Source organism: Phaseolus vulgaris, chromosome 8, assembly GCF_000499845.2.
Source record: "Phaseolus vulgaris cultivar G19833 chromosome 8, P. vulgaris v2.0, whole genome shotgun sequence".
In the NCBI taxonomy this organism is placed as follows: domain Eukaryota; kingdom Viridiplantae; phylum Streptophyta; class Magnoliopsida; order Fabales; family Fabaceae; genus Phaseolus; species Phaseolus vulgaris.
The window spans coordinates 4,261,311-4,276,940 of record NC_023752.2 but is presented as its reverse complement, the minus strand read 5'-3'; the positions used below and the strand labels follow the sequence as shown (position 1 = coordinate 4,276,940).

The window sequence follows — 15,630 nt, the reverse complement described above, 5'->3', positions numbered from 1 at the left end:
ACAATTTTAATTCAATAACTTATTTTGAAAACTCATTAATAAATTAAAAGTATTTTAACTTGAATTATGTCTAAAACAATTATATTAACTTAAAATTATCACAATAAAAAAATTATTAAATAAAAATTAATTTTAAAAACAAAAGATAATATAAATAGTTGTTATATTGATTAAATTAAATAATATTTTAGAAACAAGAAAAATTATTGTTATCTAAATTAGTTTTTATTATTAATAAATAATTTTTAAATTGATATCTAATAAGTTATCAATGTTCTAGCTACCAACTCTAAAATCTAAATAATTAATAATTAAAATATTAATAATTAATTAAATATAAATTTAAAAATTATTTATTAATAATAAAAACTAATTTATATATATATATTAATTTTTAAGATAATATCTAATTTAATTCATATAACAATTAATTATTTTTAAATTATTTTTATTTTAAAATTAGTTTTCTTTTAATGATTTTCTTTTAATGTTTAACAGTGACATATATATATATATATATATCTTTTAAAATGCAAACACATTTGAATCATTTTAAAGATATATCTTTTATCTTGTCCTTGGTTTTTCTGTGTATCTTTGAAGACTATTATCATTTATAATTTGCTAAGCTCAAGCTGAACGAATCCACCATTCCTTTTTCCAGAATATGGCGTTGCTTACTAGAAGTTTCATTAGCTGGCTTGAGCTAGATTTGAGTCATTGGATATATAATAGAGGTATACATATGATTCTACTTTATCACCACATGATGCATTACTTTACAACAAATGCTGACAGCATATATTCGCTTATGCAGATTTTCTGCCACTGGCAAAACATTTCAAAGGAAAACTTTAACTTTGATTTTCCTGATCAAATTATTCAGATATTTTTGTCATTGTTATGTTCACTAGAGAGGCTCTGAGTTACTATAATTTAACCATTAGATACGGTTGAAAGTCAAACTATGTAACCAAGGTGATTCATAACTGTATCATCATTTCAAATCCCTTTAACATAGTTCATAAATTGAGAGAGCATTCATGGAAGTGATTTCCAACACGCTAACTAGCAATGGCTTTAGTATCCAAATACAAAGCATGCAAGATGACAGCATTACTGACATGTCATAAGGTGTGATTGTAAAAATGTTGAATGTGTTAAGCTTAAATCCATCAAATTTCTCCAATCACATTTGTTTTCTTAATAAATGTGAAACAGATTCTTAAATGTCTCACCAAACACATACTCATCATCACATGACTGGTTATTGCAACATCACAGCAGTACAGCTAATAGAAAACTTTAACCATAGTTTATTTAAAGAAAACATTCCATCTCAACATGAACTACTTTCTACCATTTATTTGTAGCCCCACAGCACTATCCACTACATTTTTGTAGCCAATAAAAGGGAAAAGGCAACAAATATGATCAAACTAGCCGCTGTAATGTACAACAAATTCTAGTTAGCTATATAAACAAATGAGCAAATTACGATTTAAGCCAAAGAATCATGATGAGTTTAAATTACTTTCTACAGGACTATTAAACAATGTTTGGAGAGTGGGAGCCTCATGCCAGGAATCAACCTGCAGTGGCAATTAGGCCCGTGAGAATCAAGCAACAATTTTTTGAGGCAGTACTTTGAATCTGTGTCATAGTCTCTGTCTGGCAATTGCATTTATAAGAGTTGCCAATCATCCTCATTGGCTCCTGTATCGTTATCGTGGTCGGTGCCAAGGAAAATGTCCTCTTCGAATCCAGTGTTGTCACCTGACACATCATTACTAGAGACTTGCTTTGAGAAACTCCGAGACTGAGCTACAGTGAATAATGGTGCACCATTTGATTCTTCTGCAAGTTTGGAAGCTTGGGAGCAGAAATCATCAAAATCATCTGCCAACCACCATTGATGAAGAGAAAGCTTACATACTAGCCATAGTTATTGAACTCAAGAAATAGCCAAAGCAACTAGCAAACCTTTGTCTCGGCAGTAAAATCCAATAGCCAAGGATGGATCAATTGAATCCAGGGGTATGTGCCTCATAACACTGATAAAAGTTTTGAGAAACTTAGACAATCCAGAAAGAACGAATTGTAGTAAACAGAATCAAATAAAATCAATCAATGTTCATATAAAGCCTACTTGCAATGGTACGATGAAGTACTAATAAGCTCCTGAGTATCCCCACTGATATTAACTACCTGAAAACCATTTAAGACGTACTTAGTGAACTATTAATGCTTCAACAACCCGATAACAGCCTAAACACTGTATGATTGAAGTCATGCTTAAACAGGAAAAAAAAACAAATAGGATTTCATTTCCTCCCAACAACTAGGTTATCATGGATCCATCTGTTTGCAAACTTTTTTTCCTTTTAGTGATTACCAGATATTTTTTATAATTGTTTCAAACTCAAGATCGGCAAAGATAGCCGTATTTCCTCTAAACACCAAAAACCGTCTCAAGCTCTGCCAAACTCCAAATATGGGTATACCTACATCATTAACTGAGTTCTCCTAGCCTTTTCCTATATTATAGTCAACAATTTGTAACCAAAAGTTCAAGATCCCATTGTTGGCTACCCGATAACAAATTCAAAATCACAATATGGCACAATAACTAACAAATCATGCATGATTTTAATCCTGCAAAACATTCAGGCAGACCATTGTTTTAAACTTATATACATGTATTTGCATACACAGATAATTCTACTATATAGTTAAAAGCCAAATGATGGTATGTGGTAGTCATTGCCAAGGATGAAGTGCCAACAAAAATTTAGAAAAAAAGACACATCTTAAGAAATCAGAATATCTTTTTAGTGGAAAAGAAAGCATTTATTATATCAATACACAAAAACATTTGATACTAGTTTTTTTTTCAGTAATTGACAGCAGATTTGGAATCAAGATGGAGCATAGCGTGCCTGTAAATTATACATTCAATAAGTTAATTCATATATAAGAAATGGGACACAATTTTCACAATCTCAAAAGTATGAGGTGCAAAAGGCATAATTTTTATACTTTCTTACCGACTGAACATCATGTGGATCAAGGTAGAATGCCTTTTCACTCTGAACACCAATAATGTATGTTGATGCGCCTGGTTTGCCACCCATGATGCCGAGGCTTTGGGGAAATTTAAAAGTCGAGTGCAATAATGGAATATACCTGACAATAGCTTATACATGCAACTATCAGTGATTGCATTACAGTAAAAATCGAAATTTTAAAAACTTCATGTCCCAAACATATAGCATATATTACCTATGATTATGAGACTACAAACACCTATTACACCTAATTATTATCTCTATTGGGTACTAAATCATTAGAAAGACAGAGACAATAATCATCTGAGTTACATCACTGTGCGAAATGGCTTAAGTTTGAGCAAACAATGGTTTTCACCGGGCTAGTGATGAATAATTACTAGTCTATCTAAGTGATCAAGTTTGTCCATAACAATTGTAAGTCAATAGTATAACAACAGGGTTGAGGGAAAGGAAATGTAGCTTTGCACAATTTTGACATATACTCAACAGTAAATATTATGCAATTTATTATGTTTTTAATTGCCTTATCTGATTTACAATAGACATTGCAAAATTTGAGAGAAGGGATAAGTATACTGAGACTAAGTAAGCTGCACAGCAGTTGTATCTTTAGGTAGTTATGGATCTGAAATTATTACTTTTGTCATTTTTGTGTAGTATTATATCTTTATAAAGTTATGTAGTCAGTTATGTAAACAGAATGGTGTGTTGAATGATGCTTTATGTGTACGGGGCTTGAGGGTGGTTATTCATTGGATACTTTTTATGAATTTCTGAATGCGGGAGACTCCTTGTTAATGGGAAACAGTGTGTATATACTTCAGTAAAAAATACATAATTCAGTCTGCTTACTAACTTCTAAAAACCAGATTTTTCCAGTGAAATATACATAACTCAGTCTGCTTACTCTTGACTTTAACAATTTAAGAATTAAAATAAAGTAAACATTCTTTATGAATTGTCATTTACTCCTATTAGTAAAAGAAACCAAATAGGCAGAGAACATTTCTATTAAACAAATACAATGATACTACTAGGCTCAATTGTGAATCACTTAAATGGTACCAATGAACCTTGAGAGTGTAACACACCTTGGATTGACTTTATCAAGTCCAAGAACCAAAGGAACCAACAAAAGTAGAGGTGTCCAAGCAGCTAGGCCCCTTGAAAACTCAGAACAGTGTTTGAAGGCATCTTCAATGCAGAAAACCGGTGCTCCACCACGTTCCCCATCCTCATCTCCAGAAACAACATAAATAGCCATTGGAAGTGGTGGTTCTCCAAGGTCATTTTTCTCCCTCTGGATACGGGCAAGAACTTCCCATGTGCGACACATGGCATATGGTCCCACCCATGACCCAACAGCAAGGCCATAACCTTTACCAGCTTGAAGAAGATTGTGGATAGAAAAGGCAGAAGCCTCTGAATCACCAAAAAGTTGCAAGATTTTTAAATATTCTTTATCCACTGGCTGCAAATTAAAGAAATAAAAAAATACAACAATGAGTCAACCCAAGGGCAATATATCTCAAGGAAAAACAAGACATGCAAAAAGATAAACAAAAGAAGGATAGAGGAGAAAAAAAAGTCTCAATTACTGAAACAAAACATTGCATATCAATCACCTGACCTTATCAACAGTTTTTCTCCACGATCTACCTAATTTATGAAAAACTAATGCCTGCACACCACAAGAAAGCCACATTAGTTGCTTCATTTTGAAATAGAACAAAAACAGGACGAAAGAGGACAGAGATTATAAGAAGGTACCGTATTACAATTCTAATGTCAAAAGCAATTATTAAATTGAAGGCATAATACCTGAGCAACAAGCATCTGACTGCTTCGAAGCATACAGCCCCAATTAACATCACTAGTATACTTTGAATCTCCAATAGCATCAAAGCCTATAGAGTATGCATATTAAAATTTGTTAGTCTAATATCTATTATCTAAATATGTTCCAGAAAATAAAAGTAGCACATATTCATCAGACCTTTCCGGTACGTAACTAGGATTTTTGAGGAAAAATCTTGCTCAAACGATGCCAATCCATTACTAGTATCTACACCTCCAGATGATTCTTGCTGTGAAATCTTATGACAGACACCTAGAAGCCATATATCACCGTCAGAACTTGAAATGTCAGTCCTGCTTGATCCTAGTACACGCTCATGAAATCTCCTCATTGAACCACTGGTTACAACTTTCCTCACAGCAGCTGCCCACCCACTACTTCGAGAATGAACTGCTTTCTTTTCAGAAGCCGATGATTCACTAAATGATTCAGCCACTGAAAAACCAGATGTAAAGATGCTTGACCATAAGGAAACCTTGGGAAACTTACTGTCACTAGACCCTGCTTTTAAATAAGCAGGCACCTGAGTACAATCTACAGTCTCGGTTGAGCTTTTAGAAGTACATTTCGAAGCAACAATCCTTTCACATAAACTCTTCAATACCATTATGAAGCTGAAGAAAATACGAGAATTGGCTCATAGAAGCAAACCAAGTTTGTGCCAATATCTGCCAGTAGAAAGGTAAATAATGAAATAAAGAAGCCGTAAAAACACATGCTCATTACTATGCGCTGACAAAACTTGAAAGATACACCAAAAAACATAAAAAGAAAAACAGTTTTTTCTTAAGCTAAGACATTCCGTAGCTAGCCAACAAAGACATGATAATCTGCATTTCAGACTTCTACAATTTCACAAAGGGATGATTGAGGAACAGCCGATACAGGTTGGGTCAAATGGTTAAAGTGATGCAAATAAAGCTTTATTTCCATTAGTAGATAAGAAGAAATGTATTCCAGTCGATGAATAAAGAAAGAAAGCTAGAAAGAATCAAAGCAAGGAATCAAGAAAGAAAACAGACAACAATAATAAGAATAATAACCTATGGTGCCCTCTACCAAGCACCACAAATATCTATCCACGACTTCTTCATTCCCCTAATCAAAATAATAAGAAGAAGAAATTTTGATGTAAAGTTAAGTGCCCCAAATCCACATAACCATCTTAAATACAAGAGAGAGAGAGAGAAAATCACACAAACAAGAAATCGAAGCCAAGAATAAATAATATCATTACACATGCTGAAGTTTCCCCAGAGCTTCACATATATTGGATAATTCATACGAAACTATGCATCAACCACGTAGATTCCGACGAGAAAAATGTATAAAGCCAAGCCAAACAACACGAAACAAAACCCAGAATGGAATTTTGCTGAGAGACCCAATTCGAATGGGTTTCAGGGCATTCAATCAAAGGCTCAGGGAAGAAACTAAAGCAGTTGTACCAAGAAAAAAACGAATCTGTGGGATAAAAAATAGATTTTTTTTTAATTTGTGTCCAATGGGAATTCGAAGAAAACAAGGTACAAAAAACAGAGGGAATAGGTAACTCACAAATTTAAGGTTGTTGGTGAGCGAGGACGGCGATATGATAAAAAACGGTGGCAGAATTCCGATCCTAAACTCTCAGCTACGAGACTTGGTTCGGGACTCTACTTCCTCTTTCTCTCTCTCAAGCTCTTAGGTATGTTTCTTCTTTTATTTTTATTTTTATTTTTTTTCATAAATTTTAGGTATGTTCCTCACACTATTATTAAAACAACACAAGTCTCAAACTATACCAAACAACATTTACAAAACAAAATTAAGTTTATTTTGCTAAAAAGGAAAACAAGGGTCAATAAATTTTCTGTTTTTTTTAATCTTTTTGCTAAATGAATTTTCTGTTTTTATTTTATTTTATTTTGAAATTTATAATTTATAATCCTTTTTTATTTAAATAAGTTTGTCTTTCACAAAAATCAATACTCCAGTTGAATTAAGATATTAATCAATGATACATCATCATTTAATTAGTAATGAGTGGGAATAAATGGAGATTCTTTGGGAGGATGAGTAATTCTTCCTTAAGAAGAAGACAATAAATTTTTCTTATGTCATGATAACTTGTATGATGTATAATTGTAAAAGATGGTTATGTAGAATGAATGCGTGAAAGCTTTAAGCTTTATCCTTAACCTTTTCTTAAGGAAAACAAAAATCTATTTGATGGGATAAATGTTTATCTTTTGTATAACTAAAACTCAAATTACAACAATATAATACTTTGAAAAATATTTTGTTTTTAAAAAAATCTTGGATAAAATTTTGTTTTAAATAAATATTCAATATTTATAACAAAAATTAAAGAAATAATATTCGAAAGAAACCAGTCTAAGTACTTTTACTATTTAAAGAGAATAATAATATATACTGTTTACAAAAGTTGCAGATTTTTTAATTACCATTTTTAAATTTAAAACTCAAAATAAGGGATTAGAATAATTTTCTCTTGGATTTTTTTAGATATATAGAATGAAATCTTTCTTTAAAATGATGAATCTGTTTTACATTTTTACTTTTATATTATTTTATATTTTTTAGACACTACTAACTGCGCAACACACTTTTTTTTTTTTACTTCTTATAATTTTCTTTTGAAATTTTCTTCTTTTTCATTATTTTAAAATATTTTATTATTTTAAAAAAATAGTTAATAAAATTAAGTGTTGATAATTAACACAATTGTAAATAGAAAGTTCAAATAAACAAAACTTTGGTCTTTGTAAACCATTCTAATTTTAGAATTATTACTGTTTTGTAAATTTAGTCTTCTCAACATCTTATATTTTTGTTAATACGATTAGATCATAATAAAACACATATATTTTCTTGAATTTTGTATTTATCATCATCACCCAAGATACAATATCACCTCAATTATTCATACATCACTCATTAAGGACCATGTGACCTCTCATGTAGAGTCAAACCTTGTATACATATATACTAACACATATACATGCATATAAATGATTCATCTAATATCCACTACCTATAAGGATCACCTAAAAAGGACATATGACATACATACATCATGTTACGCATCTCACCATTGACCTTTTTAGAGTATATGTGTAATTATTCTTACCTTTTATACATCATATCGTCACTAGATGCATAAAAACATATTTAAAATACAATAACATTGTCATAACTTTGTACATTTTACTTGAACGGATTTTTCTCACTTAAATGTTATTCTTGCTCTTTAAGCAAAATACAACTCAAAAACATCTCCCTTCTAGGGATCTCTTCACTCCAACATTTTGTCACTTGAGTTTCATAGCAATGCTTAAGCGATACTACCTCGTTGGAAGAAATCCAACAACTTTCAAAAACATCTTCATTGTCTTTTAAGCGCTTTAACCTCATTTAGCACTTGAGCATCAAGCCATATGTTAGGTAGTACCACACATTCACAACATGTATTCACCGCCTTAACATTATGCTTTAGGGTTCAGAATAATGTCTGAGCCATAAAACATTTTGTTTGAGTGTCTTGAGCGAATTGTCCCAACTACTCTTTCACTCAAGCTTCAAGTCATCGCTTGAGTTAAACACCTAACCTCTTAAGTAACAAAAGGAGGTCAATACAATTTATGCATACAAATTGAGTTTTACCTTAATAACAAAAGATTACTTGAGAGCATCCTAAACTGATATTACACAATGTTTTCTAACATTTCTAAACTTTCTGCTACTTCCAAATCATCCACAAAACTAACCATATAGGCATACCAAATCACCACTTCATCATACAAATCCTACAATATCAAATGTAATACCATTTATATATTCAAAACAACCATCAATTTTTTTTTATAAAAAAAGTAGCATTAAATTCTTTTACCTATATTGAAGCATACTTTTATCCAATAATTTATTGAGAATCCCTTCGAATAACTCAACCCATCAGACCAACTTCTAAAAACTCAATCTCACATGGACAACATTCCTTCTTAACCAACACATATAAAAAAGAGAGAAAAATGATTAAAACATCAATAAAATCCAATATACTTACTAGAACTAAACTTTAATTGGTCTAAAGTGTTGTAAATTTAACCAGTTTCACATAATCCTAATATGATAAAAACATCTATGGTCAATTGTCGTAGTAAGAAATGTAATTAAAGTCAAAATGAAAATTGTTTGCTAATAACTATTTTTTAAAAAAAAAATACTCGAAGGATTCAATTTAAAAAAATAGTTATTGTTAATCAATAAAAAGATTCCTTTAATTTTTAGTCAATCTTGAATAGTTATTGAACTGGTCATGCTGGAACAAAGATGTCAAAATGCCGAAAAGTAGAGAGGTCGAAAGAAGTAAAGGACGAGGAAAAATATTAATGAAAATATTAGGTGAAAAAGCATACATGTGTCAATATCAATAAAAGACATGTATGGAAGATAAATAAAGTTAATTAAGTATTTAAAATCAATTAATAAGCATGAGCAAAATGATTAATGTGATGTGACAGGCCAATAGACACATTAACAAGTAGTATAAATAGATAGAGTGTTTAGTTCAATAGTTTAGTTTTTCCGATGAATGATTAATACTAATACTGACTTAAATTTTGGAGAATTCTTGCAGGTACCCCATCTCATACCGAAAAACCGGAAGGTAGTTCTAGAAACATGAGTGACCGAGAGAAGGAGTAGACAAAGAAAAGAAGGAACCGAAATGACAAAATAAAGATGAATTTTGAGGACACTCTTTCATATATATAATTAGTACAAGTATAATTATTATTATTTTTTTCATCATGACAAACTTTGCATTAGTATTCATTGGTAAAATTGTAGGTTATTCCTTCTTGTAATACAAATAAATTATTTATTGTAAATTTATAATATAAATTATATATTTAAGAAAAACACTTCATTTATTATAAATTTTAGTTTTGCAAAAAAATATTTAATACAATTTAAGTATTAATTGATTTAGACAAACTTAATTAACCAAAATCGAAACCATTACATTAATTTAGACCTTAAACTCAATTGTATCTTATCCAAACTAATTAAATTTGATAATGATTGATTCTGATATAAGATTGGTAATTTATAAAAATAATAAAGTTAAATTAAATAAATAATTTTTTAATCTATTATTATATATGAAACTTTTTAATTAATTATAAAAATAATTAATTATTTATTAAATGCTCGTACAAAATATTTAATAAACTGTATGATATTCAAAATTTAAAATTAGTAACTACTTTTTACAAAATAATAAAATATTAATTTTAAAAATAAAAAATAAAAAAGAAGTTTTTAGTTAATTATAAAAATAATTGATTATTTATTAAATTCTTAAAGAATAATAAAATTATTAAAATATCAAAATAAAACAATAAAATAAATATGAATATAAAGATAAAATTCATATATATCAAAAGATTAGTTAAAGAGAAAAAATCTCTTTATAGGTATAAATATATATAGTATAGATTAAATAGTATTAATAACTTAATTTGTAAACCATATAATATAAATTATGTTTTTAAAATTCAAATTTACAATACGTATTTAACTATATTTAGAATTAATTATAAAATAAAAAAATCCGTAAAAGAATTAAAACTCAATTTATTTTGTCAATTGTCGGAGAAACGATAATAGATACCGGAATCAAGGAGCCGAATTTCGTAAATTCCCAAGTAATGATTGCACTTCGCGTATTGATTCTTTGACGGGCGTTATCGATTCTTTGACGGGCGTTATTGATTCTGTGACGGTAACGGTGACGGCGCGGCGGCTGTCAAGTATTTCTTTATTCGCGTGCGCGTGTTTCTTTTCTCTCTCTAGAATCTATTTGTGGCCTCTGAGAGACCATTTGGGAAGAAACGCCAGAAAACTCCCAAAGTTTTGTTCTTCCTCTCTTTGCAATATCTATACAGAAGATTTATGGATAACAGGTGCAAATCACTGCAGCACTGTTCCTTCGTAATTTTTTCCCACCGACAAGTGTTTGACTTTGTGGATCCGTCGCTTTTTCAACCCTTCGATAGATTCATTCCTTGGCTACGCTTTCTGAGTCACAGATAACATTCAAGCTACTTTCTTTCTCCTGAAATTTTCATCTGAAAAGATAAAAAAGGTTAGCTTTCATCTGGGTTTTCTTCTTTAGCTGGATTTTTTTTTTATTGTGTTTTTATATTTGGTTTGTTGGGGACGATGTATGATGGTGTTTTATGTGATTAAGGGTGTGCTTGGATAAATAAGTTGTTATCATGTAAGCTTGTATATAAGTTGTTTTTATAATGAAAGAGGAGCAAGTTATTTCAAGCTGTTCTTTATATTGGAATAAGTTAATTAAGCTGTTTTTATAAGATATTCCAAATACTTGCGCAAGTAGTTATGTCATAATATAAGTTTAAGGTTCTCTTGTATAAACTTCTCTGTGACAATTTACAAGAGAAGAAAATAAAAATGAAGAATGAATTGAGTTTCTTCCCCAAATTAAAATGAATTCACTTAATTAACTTTTACAGAAGTTCTATGATCTATCATGTTAAAAAATGAAGGGGCATAAGTTGATTTTGAACTTACAGGATTAGCCAAATTCATCTTACCATCTGATTTCTTTTTCTTTAAACACTTATAGAGATGTTTCTCTTAGCACAACTTAAAATGCAAATAAGCTAACGCACCATAATTTTAAATTGAACCATATGAAATCAAATATTTATCATATCATGTTTTCATCTGTATATAATAGCGTGATTATTTAACAAACTGATGCATGGTATGGTGCTGTAGTGCTTACATTTATTGACTTGGACATTTTGCAAGCAAGATCTTGACATCGTGGCTTTCTGAGTTCTATATCTGCATAATTCTTCAGACAGAGATATTGTAAAGTGATTCGAGACCCAATTATGGTGTAAAACCTAGATGACTGCTCCAGCCCAATCTTCCATTAAGAATATGTCACGGGCTAAGGGTCAATCCTCTGGTTGGACAGCTTTTGCTCTCAAGCAGAGAAAGAACAACAATCTTGAATCTGGAGATGGCAAAGATCATTTCCCAGCTATAGGCACTTCTGCTCCTATAGTCAAGAAGAATCATGTTCCAGCAAAGCCTTTCTCTTCAGTACTTCTTCCGACTAAAAATTTCCCCCCCTTGAAAGATGGTTTGAATAGCGAAAAGGCAGTGTCAGGTTCTGATTCAGATGTAAAAAATTGTGCGGCTATTGCTCAGGAAGATGTTAATTTAGCTATCAAAAAGCTTAGAGAGCAGAATCTTTGGGCTGAACATAGTTTGATAGATGATATCCTGGCTGCTGTTAATAACAATGTTGATAAGGCCTCAGCTTTATTGGAAACAATGGCATCTGCAGTGAATTTTGAACACTACAAAGTATCATGCGATCCTAGATCGACTACTACAGATGATACCCCTTGTAAGAATAAAACGAATGAAAGTCTTACTTTGGAAAAGGTCAAGGATGGTATTCCCTTTCATAATCACCAAGACAATGATAAAGACTTGGAGGATAGAAATGCTTCCTCAGTTCAAAACCTCTTGAATTCTGTTCCTGTAGAGCCTGAATGGGAGGATGATGATATTTACGTTAGCAATCGAAAGGATGCATTAAGGACAATGAGGTACGAATTATAACATGTATTCTTTCTGGAAATGGTGTTAGTTGTTATGTCTTACTTGTTTTTACTTGTTTCTTTTGTATGGTTATTTACTTATCAGCCTCTTCCCCCCTCATGTAATATATACTTATTTATGTATGAATCTATGTTTTTTCTTCTGTTGTCTATTTCTAATATGACATAGTGAAACGCATTAGTGAAGATGGGATCTACGTGCAGTAAAACATATTGTTCAATGCTTGACTTACTTTGTCCTTATCAAGAAGTCTCCAAATCAAACACATTGTAATTTAGTTGATAACTTGAACAAATTCCTGTATTGTTATCTGATATACTTGTAAAGTCTTTTGTCTCACAAGCCAAACTACTACTAAGTAATGAATTAACAGGTCACTTTAACCTTAATCATTTACAATGAAAACATCATTGCGTAATGAGTTAACTTCCATGGTGTGGCCTACTGTTTTCTTTATAACAGTAAATAGTAATATGGTTTTAGATTGATTTGCAACAAATTTTTGAGAAAGAGATAAATACTGATTTATGTGATAGAATTTCTAGTTTTGCACGTTATTTTAGAATTGAAGGGTCTAAATCCATGCTATTATATATTTCCTCTTCAAAAAATTTCATTTATATCACTTTCAATCACAGGGTTTTCATCCTTGTCCATAATTCGAGATGAAACCATTTGAGAATTTTACAATGGTTGTTATATTGAAAAGGTCACATTTCTGTATTCATATCATCACTCTGACTTTAGACTTCATACTTTTTTAATGAAACAGGTCAGCATCACGACATTCTAGAGCAGCCTCTTTTGCTTTTCTAAGAGGTGATCATTTGTCTGCTCAACATCATTCAGTGAAAGCTCGAGGGGAATGGCATACTGCTGAGGGACTTAATTCTGATGCAGCCAGAAAAATTTTAAGTATCAGGAATAATGAAAATGATATCTGGAGACTTGATTTGCATGGTCTTCATGCAACTGAAGCTATTCAAGCATTGCAAGAACATCTCTACAAAATTGAAATCCAAGGCTTCTCAAAGAGTTCAGCCACTTCAAATGGATTGAAACAAAATGGGCTTGGACAATCTACTATTATCAACACTGAAAAATTGGATATACAAGCACCATTACGGCTTAGATCATTAGCATTACATGTCATAACAGGTATGTTGACTTCTTTTGACCATGGATATGCATAGGTTAATATGAACTTTAACCAACATGGTTGGCATTCTATTTTCTCTGTGTCTATCTCCTATATTGTTTATTCTCTTTCAACAGTTTTGTTGCATGTATATTAGGACATAAAATTACATTTTGTTAGTGTCTGTTAGTTGTCATTTGATTGAAGCAAACATTCTTCAAAATCTAACTATCCCTTTCATCAGTCATATAAATAAACATCCATTGTTTTTGTTCTCTTTTTTTTTGTTGGTCAATCATTTCTTTTCTAAGATTTGACAACTTGGTATTCTCTTGTAAGTTCTTGATAACGTTTGGAAATGTCAGTATGCCATATTCTCCAAGTGATCACCTTACTTCTATATGTTTTAAAAATCCAGTCTAATCTGACATTTTATCACTTTTAAGACTTCTCTTATTCATGGAATGATGCAATCATCTGTTAAGATTAGTAATTTATTTCTTTTCCATATAAATTAATCATGTAATTCTAACAAATTTAAAGGTGAAAATACTAATCATCATTTTGCATGCAGCTAATCTTATTGTCACTAAGTCGTGACTTGTTTCTGCTGATAATTCTCTTTTACTTGTTATCTATTTGGAAAAATTATAGAAAAGGAAGATTTTATCCAAAGAAATTCTCCTTTGTTATTCTTTTCCAACTTTTTCGCCAAATCTCTAGTTATGATACTTGTTGCTTCCCTGGCACCATTCAATGCATCTGTTTATTTATTGAAAATTTATCATTTTTCTAGAATACAAAATTAGGATTGTAATTATTCATTTAGCAAACCTGTGTTCTTGCTTGGAACCAACAATGAGCATTAAGGACGACCTTAATTGTGTTTTCATTTTACAGGTGTTGGTAATCACAGCCGAGGACAGGCCTCCCTTCCTGCAGCTGTCAGAAGCTTCCTCAATGAAAACAGGTAGGACATCTCCTAATGCAGTATGTTATCTATGCTTCCTTCTTGATGAGGGTGTTAATCATTTACCCTAAGTAGTGATTAGGGTTTCATCACTTGTCATCATCTTACCTGCGTTTAAGAACATTGAAAACAAGTAAATAAAAGTGTAGCCTAGTGCATGAGATACCATTGTATTTCTCTAGCAATAAGGTTTGCTTTGATTCTTATTTCATTTTGTTTCATTTGTTTGCTGCAGGTACCGTTTTGAGGAGATGAGACCAGGAGTCATTACAGTGTGGCCTAAGTTTCGTCAAAATTGATTATTGACCCCTTTAGAAGCTTGTTCTTATTTTGTATGTACCATTGATAGGGATCATATTTAGTAATTAGATATTGAATTCAGATGAAGCTAGCCAAGTTCGAATATTTGGTTTTTGAATGAAGGCACTTAGTTGTAGGCTTTCTTCAGTATTAAATTTGACTTGAACTTCTTATGGTTCTCAAAACTTCTCATTTTTGTTGTATTGTTTTGCATGTTGTAACATTGCACATCATAGTCAAAACTAGATAGGGGTGTGACCAAAAGGATGTACTTGTTTCCATTATTTATTCCAGACAGCGTGTTCTTTATGCGATCAATTTGAAGATGATCTCAGAATTCAGTCTAAAATTTTGCCATAACTTTCTCAAAGTTAAGGGCTGAATCTCCCTCCCTCTGTGTTTTCAGTGTGGGTTTCCTAAATATGATTTTAGAAAGAACTAAATATGAACCATAATTTGAACACCTTTTTTAGCACACCATTTCATGTTTAGCCCTCAGTCTAATATAGATAAAAATAAGAAACCCGTTTTAATATTATTTCAATAAGTATTGACTAGGTGATTAAATCAGAATTATTAAATGTGTTTCGATCAATTTATTTTGGAAATAATTTTT

At 31.0% G+C, this 15,630-nt stretch overlaps 2 protein-coding genes across 8 annotated transcripts; one reads left to right on the top strand and one right to left on the bottom strand.

Moving 5' to 3' along the window:
• Positions 1-1,339: 1,339 nt before the first annotated feature.
• LOC137823949 (cysteine protease ATG4-like) lies at positions 1,340-6,681 on the bottom strand. Of its 5 annotated transcripts, none has more exons than XM_068629324.1 (9): positions 6,487-6,681; positions 5,068-5,597; positions 4,893-4,978; positions 4,702-4,752; positions 4,163-4,542; positions 3,048-3,186; positions 2,150-2,208; positions 1,984-2,054; positions 1,340-1,899 (listed from the first exon to the last, which is right to left on the bottom strand). In XM_068629324.1, exons 2-9 carry the CDS (start codon positions 5,534-5,536, stop codon positions 1,685-1,687), a joined length of 1,470 nt encoding a protein of 489 aa, XP_068485425.1. In that variant the 5' UTR covers positions 5,537-5,597; positions 6,487-6,681; the 3' UTR covers positions 1,340-1,684. The 5 variants fall into 5 exon arrangements, with proteins under 5 accessions (XP_068485425.1, XP_068485426.1, XP_068485427.1 ...); XM_068629325.1 differs by having other exon boundaries at positions 6,167-6,610; XM_068629326.1 differs by lacking the exon at positions 6,487-6,681 and having other exon boundaries at positions 5,068-5,326; positions 5,419-5,559.
• A 3,908-nt stretch (positions 6,682-10,589) lies between these two features.
• On the top strand, positions 10,590-15,332 carry LOC137824264 (uncharacterized). 3 transcript variants are annotated; one of them, XM_068629823.1, is made up of 5 exons: positions 10,590-11,083; positions 11,746-12,593; positions 13,379-13,764; positions 14,645-14,714; positions 14,950-15,332. In XM_068629823.1, exons 2-5 carry the CDS (start codon positions 11,881-11,883, stop codon positions 15,011-15,013), a joined length of 1,233 nt encoding a protein of 410 aa, XP_068485924.1. In that variant the 5' UTR covers positions 10,590-11,083; positions 11,746-11,880; the 3' UTR covers positions 15,014-15,332. The 3 variants fall into 3 exon arrangements, with proteins under 3 accessions (XP_068485924.1, XP_068485925.1, XP_068485926.1); XM_068629824.1 differs by having other exon boundaries at positions 10,786-11,083; positions 11,783-12,593; XM_068629825.1 differs by having other exon boundaries at positions 10,791-11,083; positions 11,831-12,593.
• Positions 15,333-15,630: the final 298 nt, after the last annotated feature.